A 14,016-nucleotide genomic window follows, 5' to 3' on the forward strand; every position below is an offset into this window, starting at 1 on the left:
CGATCGCAATGGATTAGCATACTATCGCAGTTGAACTGTGGGCCTGATTCAGACCCGCTCGCAAGCGCTTGAGCGCTCGCAAGTGGGTCGATGGTGGGCTCTGCGCACGGGCAGCGGCCGCACTGCGAGTGTGCAAGCCTCAGAGCGAGTGAGAAATTCTCTCGCTCCGTGGCTCACTACAAAAGGGGTGGCTATCCATTTTGTAGGCGTGGCGGGGGGGTGGCTTCACAAACGGAGGCGTTCCCAAGCGAACGCCTGCCATTTGTGGGCTACCCCACTGACATCACCAGTGATGTCAGTGGGAGAGCTTCCGCCTCTATTAGAGCCAAAAGCTCTCTGGGGCTTGCGGCTACGAGACCCTACCACAAGGGTCTCATCGCAAGCCCCGATGGTCGAGATGGTCTTGACCATTGCGACCATCATCCTGGCCGCTCGCAATAGCTGTGGGTGGTCACCCACAGCTAAGCGAGTGGCCAGGTGGCCGCACAAAAAAGAAAAAAAAACGCCCTGATTCAGAGCGAGCGCTCTTTCAGAGTGTCCGTCTCTGAATCAGGCCCTGTCTGCGTACGTAATATTGCGATCCGTAATTAATCAGGCCCTCAGACTTTACCAGTCATAGCTAGAATCATTTTCTAGGCTTTGTATTCAAGTGTTGATTGTGTTTTCACTTTTAATATATTTTTAATTTATTTGCAATTTTTATTAAATATACAGTATTTTTTTTCTTTTTATGGCTTTCTTCTGTGTTTTACACTAAAACATTTCTGTTGTCTAGGCAGATAACTTCTCTGTGCATACAACTGTAATGTATTCCCAAAGCTGAGCAAGCTGTGTCATATCCAAGGGCTATGGAAACTCTGCCTTAATGATAAAAAGCCACAAATAGAACTCATTGTATGGAAGTTGTATGTAAAAACAAATACACTACAGTTGTTGAAAGGCCTTTTTCTAAGTCGGATAAAAAAAATTGAGTTTGTGGTAAATCTAAAATATATTTAGGACAATACAGTATTTGTACTTGAGGTAATGACTTAAATGGCACAGATATCGAAGAAATTTCCATCATTATGACTGACACAGCGGTTCCCAAAGTGTGCACAGTGGCTCCCAGGGGTGCCGCGACACTGATGCAGGGGTGCCGCAGCGTTGATGTAGGGTTGCCGCAGGTGGCTGCTTTTACAGTAAGTAAGCTCAGCTGGTCGGGCCACGCGCTGCCTCTCTAAGCAGCCCTCGGACATTTAGACAGCACAGCCGGCCCCATGGCTGCAGGCTCTCACTGACTGGCACAGTCAGAACCGTGTAGCCCCGCCCCTTCCTACTCTTCTCTGACTCTCATCTCCTGCTGCAGGCTGCACCTCACAGCGTGACTCCTGGATTCTCCTGTACCTAGGTTAGTGACAGTCAGTGACACAGTGGGCTCGATTCAATTGGCCGCAAATTAAATAGCGCACAGTTAGGTCGGGGAATGCCCGTTTTCCCGCCCCTCGCGCCTTACACAGGGTGTTTAGTCGCGAGAACGGGCATTCTCCAACTAAACTTCCCGGCACGATGCTGTTATCTGGGCGCTAAGGGCAGAACACAGCATCGCGCCTGTACTTTTGTCTGATTTCTGCTCACACCGCTGTAGGAGTGCGAGAAGAAATCCTTAACAGCGCCCTGAATTGAATAGCTCCAGGAGCTCCCTCCCGATGCTATTTAATTTGCGGGCAATTGAATCGAGCCCAGTGTGTCTGAAGTTTTGCGGTAGTGTAGTTATCAATTAAAATGTAATATATCATTTAATATTTATTTGACCCCGATTTTTTATCATTGTTTTTGATTAGCAAATAAACTCAGATCCGAGTTGGCTCGGGTTTTCCCGCCTGACTCGGATCTGAAAACGAGGCAAAACGTCATCATCCCACTGTCGGATTCTCATGGGTTTTGGATTATATAATGGTCCCGTGATTGTCGCCATTTTTTCATTGCAGCTGTCGAGAGTGAAGAGGGAGGGAGCTGGGATCTGTGCTGTTGCTGTTGCACGCTGACACTTTGCATAGGGGCTGGCTACTGTTGTCCATATAGGGGCTGGCTGTTGTCCTGTCCATAAGGGTTGGCTGTTGTCCTGTCATGTCCATAAGGGCTGGCTGTTGTCCTGTCCTGTCCATAAGGACTGTCTGGCTGTTGTCTATAGAGGGGCAGGCTGTCTGTTGTCCTGTCCATAGGGGCTTGTTGGCTGGCTGCTGTCCTGTCCATAGGGGCTGGCTGGCTGTAGTGCTGTGTTGTACAGGAGGTGCTCTGTCCTTTAGGGGTGCTCTTCACCCACCCCCAGTGTGAAATGTGTATTAGCCACACTTGTCATCAGTGCAGGGGTGCTGTGCTGCTGTCTGTTAAGGGGCTGCTGCCTCTTTCAGGGTTTCACCCCAGTGTTCAAAAAAAATAATTTTTTTTTTCTGTGTGCGTGTTAGCTACACCTGTCATCAGAGTAGGTGTGCAGGGGTGCTGTGCTGCTGTCTGTCAATGAGCTTCTGTCTCTTTCAGGGGTTCGCCCCCAGTGTTCAAATAAAAAAAAGAAACAATTTTTTGTGTGTGTGTGTGTTAGCCACACCACCAGTAAAAAATAAAAACTATTTTTTTGTGTGTGCACGTTAGCCACATTTATCAGCAACGTAGGTGCGCAGGGGTGCTGTGCTGCCTGTGTCGTTTATCAAGAGGCTACTGCCTCATTCAGGTGCTCTCCCTCCCAAGTGCCAAAAAAAATTTATTAATCAATCAATTAATCAATGTGTTTTTTTTTCTGTGTGTATGTGTGTGCGTTAGCCATGGCATCTGAAACGCCTCTGCTGAGATTTGTATAAACATTTTCAAAGGTGAAAATAGAGGATATGGTTTAAAAAATAAAATAAAGTAGCTAAAACTGTGTTCTCTGATTATAGTGTCCCTACTGCCTCCCTATGTTCGCTCTACCTGACTTTCAGTGAGTCAGAGGGGCAACTCCATGCAACCGTATTCCAGAGTGCAGCTGCTTCTCCTGTAGCCCAGGTCAGAAGATTTGTGGTGATGATATGGACTAAAAATGGAGCTCACATCCACTAAAGTGGACAATGAATCCCTAATCTAACAGGGAGCGCAGCTGTAATTTGTACACAACACAGGATAGGATGTCGATATAGGCTTGGGTGATGGTATAATCTGGGGTGATGTATACATCATCTTCTTCACGCAATATTAATTTGTCCCCACTGGAATCCACCAGTGCTTCTGTAATTTTTGCATGTAGTTGACGGTAAAAGGTCTTTCTCATAGAATTTGTATGTCAGTTTGATGGGCATCATCTTTTCCACATTTTGAGGAAGTAGTCTCAGGCCGATCACTGACAAAGTTCCCAGCTGTGCTGAAAACTCTTTCTGAGGAAGGTGGGCTCAAGTAAAGCAAAGGCTATTTTTTGTGTAAGGGCAACAAAGGGGTATATTTATTTACTAAAGTTTCTAAATATGAAAAGTGTTCATGTTGCCCATAGCAAGTGCAACCTGTCTATCATTTTCTAGAATGCAATAGAGAAATGATAACTACAATCTGATTGGTTGCTATGGGCAACATGAACACTTTTAATTTTTAGAGACTTTAGTAAAACTAAAATTACCCCCAAATTGCCTCTTTTTCCTGCCAGTAGTTATTTACATGTATCTCTTTCTCTTCAGACCTGTGTCCATTGGGAAGAAAAAACAATGTCTTCATCCCTTCTGGGATGAAAATCCACTCCCATGGCGCTCAAGAATTCCTAAGAAAGACACAACGTAAAACTTAAACCTTAAACGGAAATTTTGCATTTAATGCTCTATTCCACTTGTTCACAAATCTAAGTAATATGGTTAAGTGGACTGAGGGAACAATGGCAGTTTGAAGGCCACTGACTAACTCTGTTTTTTTAATGTTCCTGTACAGGTTGGGAAATGTATTTACTTCCGATAATCCAAAGGATTATTTACATCAATTGTTTTTGGAAGCACTCTTCCTGGTCCCCTTCTGGTATGAAAATCCACTCCTAGGCACAGAAGCAGGCGCAGGATTCTCAAGAAAGACACAACATAAGGCCTAAATCGGGGGTACCCAACCTTGGTCCTCGAGAGCTACTCTAGTTCATGTTTTCCAGACCACCTAGCTGGTGCACAAGTGTATTCAATACTCACCAATACATTTGTAAAGATCCACAGGTGGAGTTAATTATTACAGTTATCATTCTGTGAGACCTGGAAAACATGCACTGTTGGTAGCTCTCATGGTTGGCTACCCCTGCCTTAAATCATAGATCTTACGCTTGAGGCCACTAACTAACTCTGTTTTTTTTAATGTACCTGTACAGGTTGGGAAATGCTTTTTCATGTGGAAAGCACTACTAGAAGTCTTCCTGGTCCCCTTCTGGGATGAGAAAATCCATTCCCTGCAGCAGCCATGCTCAAGGATTATTCTGTGGCAAGGACTGATGCGAATGTATAACTTTTTTGTAAATGCCTCCTCCCCTCCCCTTCTCTCTCATAAATTTTCTTTGGAATCAAAAAATGAAATTAAATTTACTACCAATCAACCCTTCCTGTCCCTGCCCTGCCTTCAACTACATACATACTTCAACTCCCTCAGGCCTCTCTTGAATAATAAAAGTGTTTCCTGATGTGCCATGTTTGAAGTTGAACTGCCATGTGTTTGTGCTGCCCACTGCTGCCGCTTAGCTTAGTCAGCCAGCTAGCTTGGTGCAAATTTTGGGCCTTAACTGGATGAAAACAATATAGTGAGCTGTGAGGTGGTCAATATTGACTGGAAACGAGTGGAAATAAATGGTATTGAGGTTAGTAATACTGTAGTAACAAAAAAAGTCCAATTTTATGTGATTTTAGTGGTTTTATGATTTAAAAAAAAAAAAATGAAGATCCAAAACCAAAACCGAAAAACAAAACACGGAGGTGAGGTTTTGGCAATACCAATCCAGTTCCAAAACCAGGGGAGATCCAGATCCAAAACCAAAACACAGGGGTCAGTGCACATCTCTACTATTTACAAGGATATTAAATAAAAAAAAAACATGTTTACCATTACTGTCGAATCCATGTGTGAACTCATGGCCAACAATTACTCCTATTGCTCCATAGCTCAGGGATCTGTCAAAGAAAAACACATCCTATTAATATCAAACATTATCCAACAACCCCTCTGTTCTGCACCTCTCGTTTATTTTCTTATCAGAAACCAGCTAGGATTCAGAATTTAATTATTCATTTTAACAATGTTGCCTGGGAATATCACAGATCAAAGATGAAATGGGATCATCGGGCTGCCAGTTCTAATCATTTCCCCCTGGGAAAGTTGGCAAATGTTTGACACTGATGCATGCAAATTCCGTTTTCATTATATTTTCAAGTTGGCGGTCAGTTTCATCTTACCTCCAGAGGAAACAGAAATCTTCAAAAATCTGTTTAATATCTAACCATCTTGATGATTTTCATACTAGTCATTTTACAGTACATGAAACCATCATTTAAAGTATATTCTAAAATATGTAAAAAAAATAAAATAAATCACTAAATTGCTTTATTTTAATTCTTTAAGCATCATAAGTTACTGGGGGGAGTTAATACTGTGCCAAGTTGATTACTTTTTTATTTTGTATATTGAGAATTAATTAATTGTAGGCTTTCTTTGGAAACATAGTATGGTCTAATGAGAAGAAACTTAATATTATTAACTCATGGTTTCACAGTGCGTTGGTTTTCCAGGGAACCATTTTTAACATTTCTTAACCTAAATACTGTTAGTGAATATAAATATTTTTTCCCAGACGGTTGGTTTCTTTAGTAATACATTTAAATAACTTTTTGTTTGTTTTATGGACATAAGCTAACGGAGAATATAATAGATATAAAATATAAAATACTTTCCTTAATTTTCACCAAAGTTTCTGCAAAACTCTGATACATAATAATTAAATTAATATGATGAAATATTTTATGTAATGTCACTGGTGCATTTGCATGTTGTCCCAATAAAAAAGTACTTCACATGCTGACTTGAATATCTTATTCTGCACTGAAGAGTCCCATGACTGATGAAACAGTCTGTCTATATTGTAGCTGGATGTTGAGTATCAGCACAAACTTGTGTCAAGTTGCTGAATTGAGTGATATATTTAGATTCACACCTCCAGATTCTTTTATCCACTTGTTTTCATTATTCAGGTAATTGCTCTCATTGCCCATGAAATATGTCTGAGTTATTAGAATTTAGGTTGTGGCATTTAAGACAATGGGGTCTATGTACTAAGCAGTGATAAGAGACAGAGTGAAAAGTGATAAGGAAGTGATAAGGTGCCAGCCAATCAGCTCTCAACTGTCATCTCATAGGCTGTGTTTGAAAAATGACAGTTGTGAGCTGACTGGCTGGCACCTTATCACTTTCTTATAACTTTTCACTCTGTCTCTTATCACTGCTTAGTACATAGACCCCAATATACTGTAACTCATGCATGGGCTTAAGGTATATAGTCAAATCCACAACTACACTAAATAGATGAATGCAGCCATAAGATGTTCTCTACACAGTGATATAGATATGAGTGGGGTTTACTCTCCTATGTGTGTCTATGAATCAGTGTTGCAAAGCACTCAGTAAAATTTTGAAATAGCTAGCTAAGCAAACAAAATAAGTAATGCTGTCATGAATGTGTCATAGTTGAAGACCAGTACAGAATAATACTATAGGTAACAACCTATTATATGGTAGGTATGTTTCAAACAAAACACCAACTGCTTTTCTTTATGTAGTTGATAATGTGATGCCACAGAAAGGTTACTGACACAATTTCATGTGTTTTTTTCTACTTTGTTAGAAATATAAACATTGCCTAATGAAATATAAAATTGTTAAAATCAAGATTGGGGTGAAGTCCATGGTGACATCTTCACAAGCAGCTCCTCCTGGTCAGCAGGACTGGGATTGTGTTTTTGGTCTACTCATCATTCCTTAATTTCTACAAAAGTGGGTGAAAATTTAAATTTGCCCTTACTTTTGTTAAAAATTAAGGGCCAGGGTAATTCATTATTCCTGGTTACAATTCTGCCCTGATAATTTCCACAGTCCCCATACTTTAGTATGGGGACGTAGAAATTATTTAATTCATCAAGTTCCGAAAAAGCTATTTTTTCGGAAGTTGTGAGTGATACTGTACACCATCCTGAGATGGCATACAGTGGGCCTGAATCAGCAAGGATCACAGTTGCTTATACGCATGCAATCGCCTGATTGTTTCGCACTCTGCATGTGTACGCATCACAGTGTGCATACACAAATCTGATGCTATGATCGGGACTGCTATCACAGAGGGTACGCAGGCCCATGGTAGAGTGATTGAAAGGAAGTGCCGTTTGTGGGTGGTGATGGGGGGATGGTCAGGCAAATGCAGGCATTCCAGTGCGTTTCAACGGTGTTGCATGGGTGTGCATAAATTAGCCACTGCAATACCATACGCAGCCTGAGGCCTCATAGCGTGTGCTGAAGTAAGCAATTCGTGAGTGAGGTCTGCCCTGCCTTATTTGTGCGTAAGGGTCCGATGTTACTCAGTGTTACCGATTATTTTGATATGTTGCCCAAGTATATGGATGTGAGTAAGGGGAAGTGGGCGTCCTTATGTTAGGCTGCGATCATTTGCATATCACCGCTGATATTAGCAACTGTGTTGCGTGCGTATAAGCAGAATAGCGATCCATGCTGAATCAGGCCCAATATCCAATACCATGCACAAGTTGCCATTCACACAGCAGCTTGTGCAACAGAGGGATCTTTTCAGATCCCTCTAGCTGTGTTTACTTACCTTCGGCACCTCTGGCTGTCACTATTTACCTCAGAGCACCAGAACCCGAAGGGCCACTTGTGCTGCAGGCAGGGGCGCCGGAGGGAGCTTACGAGGTGGCAGCGGCAGAGGGGGAGATTATTTTTACTTTAATTACAAGTGACGGGAGTAACACTGGAGAAGGAGCAGCAGCTGCGACCACAGGGAGGTGGAAGTTACATGTACTGGGATGATACCGGGACCGTGGTTGGGATGAAACAGAGCAACAGCAGCTGTGGGGGGGGGGTCAGGACTGACACAGGCGGCTGGAGGATTGTTTTTGCAATGGCCACGGGGGGGGAGTTGCTGACACCGGCGGCCGACAGAGGTGGGTTTTAGGGGCCGGGACGAACACCAGTGGGATGTGTGTGCGGTGGCCATGGAGGAGAGAGAGTTACTGACACCAACGGCCGGTGGAGGTTGCTAAAGGGGGCCGGGAAGCTTTGTGGGGGGGCAGCGGCAGCCGGTATGGGCTCCTGCGGCAGCAGTGAGGGGGATATACAGTGGCGGCGGGGGTTCTACAATTCTGAGGGGGGTTTCTGCGGTAGAGGACAGCGGCAGATTAGAGAGGGGGAGAAGAGGGCAGCAGACGCGCAGGGAGTATATCCTTATGGATTATACTCTATGTATAGGAACCATATATTACTTTCCCAAACAGGAAAAAATCCCCAGTCAGGGGTCTCTGGAGTAAAATACAAAATCACAATTTAATTCAGCTTATTTGCTCAATTGTGCACTGATGCATCAGATGCGATACATATTATGCACAAGAAAAAAATTGTGTCATGTATCCAATGGAATTATTGCAATTTGTATTCAAAATAAAATCCTCACTTGCCGCAAGTGGTATTACAAGTATACGGCATCCCACTGAGGTACTCTCAATAAACTCTCAATAATACACCAGACGTACATTTCCAGGGATTCAGTATGATTGACAGCGGCATCCCGGCAGCAGTGAAAATCCAGATCGTCCTAAGGTAGGTATTTCCTACCCTATTCTACTCCCTAACCCTAACCCTCCCTTAGGGGTGCCTAACCCTAACCTCCCTCCCAAGTGCCTAACCCTAACCTCCCCCTCTAAGTGCCTATACCTAACCACCCCTTCCCTGCCACCTAAACCTAAGTCCCCCGGGGGGGTGCCGAACCCTAACCTACCCCCGGGGGGGCCTAACCCTAACCCTCCCTTCCCCTAGCCTAACCCTAAACTCCCGAGGGGGTGCCTAACCCTAAGTCCCCCGCCGGGAACCCTAAACCTAACCCCCCCCCCTGTGCGGCTGTCCGCACCCGGCGCCCGGCTTGCCTTTGATTGGTAGGCCGGGTGTCGGGCTCCTGGTGTAGGTAAAATGACAGGTGTCGGGATTTTGTTGCCTGTCATTTAACACCTTGCCGGGATTAGACAGTCGGGAAGCCAACGGTCGGGATTCTGTCCATCGGCTTCCCGACTGCTTCCCATTTCCAGCTGGGGTGCTAGGAAATAGATGTCCTAATGTTGAAACAAATTGAGAATGATTATATGAATGCTTTGAGGTGAACTGCCGTATACTTGTCATACCACTTACGGCAAGTGAGGATTTTATTTTGAATACAAAGTGCAATAATTCCATTGGATACATGAGGCTAATTTTTTCTTATGCATAATGTGTATCGCATCTGATGCATCAGTGCACAGTTGAGCAAATAAGCTGAATTAAATTGTGATTTTGTGTTTACTCCAGACTGGGGATTTTTTCCTGTTTGGGAAAGTAATATATGGTTCCTATACATAGACTCTGTATTTTTTATAATTCTATCTATATTGTTATCAGTATGATATATATATTCCTTTAGGTAGTGTATTTATTGGTATTTATGTCTATGTAAATTTATGTACTTTTTCTGACAATAAGTGTGGGTAATTAAACCTATTAATTTTTTATGTGTGTTTGAATTAAAGTCCTGACTGGGGTATTTAAGCGCAGTATATTGCCTTTTCTGTACTGTTGTCAAGAGGTAGCAAAAACCTCTTTTTTACTGCTGCATAAATACCGTATATACTCGAGTATAAGCCGAGTTTTTCAGCACAAAAAATGTGCTGAAAAAGTACCCCCTCGGCTTATACTCGAGTGAAGTGTAGCGCTGACCGGACGGAGTTCGGTCAGCGCTACACACTGCCAAACACACAGCCGCTGGAGCCGGCAGCTGTGTGTTTGCTGTAATCAGCAGCCGCTGAGAGTCTGTCAGACTCTCAGCGGCTGCTGCTGCTCCCACTGCAGGAGCCATCTTCCGGCTCCCGCAGTGGGAGATGGGAAACACATTGTCATGACGACGTCTCTCCCATGCAAAGCGGCCGGAGGAGCAGACAGCGGCGGGACCAGGAGCGGGAGTTTCAGGTAAGTGTTTATTTTTTTCTATTCTTATCACGTCTCTCTCTACTAGGGGACTACAGGGGGCACTACCAGGGGGCGATTACTACAGGGGGCATTATCAGGGGGCGATTACTACAGGGGGCACTAAAAGGGGGGATTACCACTGGGGGAACTACCAGGGGGGGATTACTACAGGGGGCACTACCAGGGGGGGATTACTACAGGGGGGGATTACTACAGGGGGCACTAAAAGGGGGGATTACCACTGGGGGAACTACCAGGGGAGGATTACTTCAGGGGGCACTACCAGTGGGGGATTACTACAGGGGGCACTAAAAGGGGGGATTACCACTGGGGATACTACCAGGGGGAGATTACTACTGGAGGCACTGAAAGGGGGGATTACCACTGGGTGCACTACCAGGAGGGATTACTACTGGGGGCACAACCAGGGGGAATTACTACTGGGGGCACTACCAGCTGCTGCCATTTCCCACCCTAGGCTTATACTTGAGTCAATAAGTTTTCTCAGTTTTTTGGGGTAAAAGTAGGTACCTCGGCTTATATTCGGGTCGGTTTATACTCGAGTATATACGGTACTTGTTTCCCCGATCTGGGTAAGCGCTGTTTTTTCTTATTTTCCCTTAGAAATATAACAATATTTCCAAACATTCAGTGATACAGTATGTTGAAAATTGTGAAAATGGGTCTATTTGTAGATATCAGCCCCAATTATGAAAATTCAACCTTGGTGTGGTGATCAGGTTAAATTATGATTGTAGTCCGTTACTGTTCACCTCCAAAAATCAGCAATGGTGATCATGCATAAACATTTCACTGCTGAGGGATTAATCACCCTTATGCTGAGGCCATTTTAGGACATTAGCGCTAGTCACATTCCAACTTAAATATCAATTATTTTTTTCACACAAATGATACCTTTTGTTTCAGAAGACTTTGTATATTCAGAAAATATTATTAGTCTTTTTTTACTCATTCTAACACATCCTTTTTTTTTTACCTAAATTGCACATAAAAAAGTTTTTTTTTTATAGAAATTTCAATAAAGGGAACCACGCAGCATCGCAGAGGAGCTGAATGTTTACTTAGGTGCCCAGGTGACATTTTATCAATAAATTTAAATGATAACTGATTTTGCTATTGCTGTAATAAGTGCCTAGCAAAAGTGAGCACTATTGCCTAAGATTCATAAATAAACCGCGTAATTTTAGGTCACTAAACTGGCCTCATTATTATTATTTTCTTTTTTTCTGGCTATGAAAATACTAAATTAGTAATAGTATATAATAATTAAAACATTTTTTCATTTCCTTAAAATCTTAATCACCATTTAGGATTACCAGCGCATCACTCTACTTTCCCAAGTCCAATGTCCAATGACACTGATTTGAAAGTCCTAGGTTCAGGATTTTTCAAATCTTTGTGTTTTCGAAAAGGTTGAAGAATTGTGTTTTCGCAAGAAATTTAATAGATGTAATGCAAAACTTTAAGCAAAATAGAACTGTATGTGATTAATTTTACCACCATACATCTTGATTTTACCAACTGCTGGTAGCAATGAGCAGGGGACGTTCCTGAGAACTGGGGGCTTGGCAAAAATCTGGGAGGCATGACCATGTCCCCTACTTCCCAAAAATAGTATGTCACTTAATCCCAGGCTCCAGGGGCTCAGCCAATCAGGTAAATGGGATTGGGGCTGAGCTTCGCAGCAAAGGCTTGTGATAAATGTCCTCCTCAGCAGCTGACTCAGGCCCCTACCGGACCCCTCCAACAATTATGGAGTAGGGTAAACAGTACCCTCTCTCCCCATCCCTATTGGCACCCCTGGCAGTGAGTGTAACAAGCATACTGCACAATGCAGAAAGATTTGTCTGTGCAGAGAGTGGTAAGGTGGGAGTACAAGGAGAAGGAATGAGTTGAGTATGGGTGGTACCAGAATGCTGATTTATATTAATTTTGGTCATCATCTCAGAAGGTCTATAGATTTAGTGCTATATGCTCTAATGCAAAGTTTATTGGAGACATGTAAAAAAAAATTGGTAGCAATAGTTCTAAAAAGTATATAGCAATTCAGATATCATATCGATATTGTTTGCCATGTGTTCACATGTATATCTTAGAAACATGTCTGATCCTTGTCAATTACTTCTAAGTGATTGTGAAATCATTATAAAGGTTTCCAAAAAAAACTTGAGCAAGCTTGGCATGAATTCTAGCAGTTACAGGTAGGTCATAAATACCTATATATCACCAGATGGCATTTTCCACCAACAGATTTACCTGTATATACCATGAAATCCAGCTCACCAGTGCACACTCTAAGCATTTACACATTTTCAAAGTATTTTTATCACTAGTAACAACAAGTATTGCTTGGTATTACATGTCCATGCTGGTATAATTAGGGCTGTAATATCAAGTCTACATTAACCTTCAATGTATTTTGCTAACTCTAAAATAAATGCCGAGGTACTTTATGGAAAGATTGACTATTTCTCATACAGTGGGGATAAACACTGACATTTAACTTTCCTAAAGCTGTCAAATACATCAATGTATGCTTTAGTGGCATTTTCTGCTATGAATGTGTAACACTCACTGACCTAAGCTGCTTAAAGCAAAAGGTTATTACTGCTAATTTTAAATAAGGTCACAACTAAAGAGAGCAACAACCATTTCAGGTGCTTAGTGGAGTCCTTGTGCTTAATTGGGGAGCTGGAAAATGTAACAATTGACAGCCTGCCTTCATTAAGCCTTTTACACCAAAAGTGTTATCTATGCAAAACATTAAAATAAAGGATATTATAATCTATCTGTGGTTTATTAGAGGTGCAGAGCAGAGCTGCAGATATTTTCAGTAACTATTAGACAAATAATAATAAACCATACATTTTATATGGGCGAGTTAAACATAGCAGGATATTTTAGAGTTTAATTCTTCTTGTTTGAACTATAATAATAAACAGTGTACTAAAATCAGCCGACATCCTATTTCTTTTCCACACATTTAAGTTTTTGCCTCATATACTTTGGAATTCACAGCACATGCAGCAGCTAGACTTGTTAAAGCTCACGTTGCATCTAAAATGTGAATCTGCATAATGACATTATAAAATATAGTCTAGCAAATACTATTTACATAACATATGTTCCAGAGGACGATAAAATAATTGTATTAGTAAATTTACCAAAAGATAGTGAACTACTTAGTTGCTCAAAAAAAACTGTTGTAACCCATAGCAACCATTGCCACCAATCTGACTATAATTCCTCGTAGTGTTTTCAAAATGAAAAGCATATATTTAATTGCTTTGGGTTACAGAAATGTATTCTGTACATAATTTGATATTTCCACAATTAGACATAGCAGACGTAACCAATGGCACCCTTAACCAAACTCCATAAGTTTTTCAAATATTCTGTAATCTTGCGAGTTACAGATGTGTCCACATACATCTAGCCTCCTTGCGCGTTAAACAGCCCTTCTAGTCGCGTTATGCTGTGGCGTGACCTGGTGCCGCCGAGCATCTTTTCGTGCAATTTTTTACCATTGAATGTGTCTTATTCGTTGACTGCGGCTGTATCTGCATTAAAAATGCTACAGTGTCACAGCCGCTGACACCGTAACAAAGTATTTTGCATGCAAATACAGCCACAGTAGCACACAGAATATAGGCATGCCGCATGTCATTTTAACCAGCAGAAGCTGCCTGTGTGTTCTATTTGCATTGATGTGTGAATAAGATGCATTCGAAGGAAAAAATTCACATGAAAAGACACTCAGTGCTACAG

The 14,016-nt window shown here is 42.2% G+C and overlaps 1 protein-coding gene across 2 annotated transcripts in view; it reads right to left on the reverse strand.

Annotated features, from left to right (window-relative positions):
- PHEX (phosphate regulating endopeptidase X-linked) overlaps positions 1 to 14,016 on the reverse strand; it is a 265,370-nt gene that overhangs the window by 11,914 nt on the left and 239,440 nt on the right. For both annotated transcript variants that reach the window (XM_088451595.1, XM_088451597.1), the window contains one exon: positions 5,065 to 5,132. In XM_088451595.1, the coding sequence (XP_088307721.1) occupies positions 5,065 to 5,132 (68 nt within the window). The remainder of the gene's footprint in view (positions 1 to 5,064; positions 5,133 to 14,016) is intronic.

This window comes from Taudactylus pleione, unplaced genomic scaffold (genome assembly GCF_031769625.1).
Source record: "Taudactylus pleione unplaced genomic scaffold, aTauple2 ptg000026l, whole genome shotgun sequence".
Classification (NCBI taxonomy): domain Eukaryota; kingdom Metazoa; phylum Chordata; class Amphibia; order Anura; family Myobatrachidae; genus Taudactylus; species Taudactylus pleione.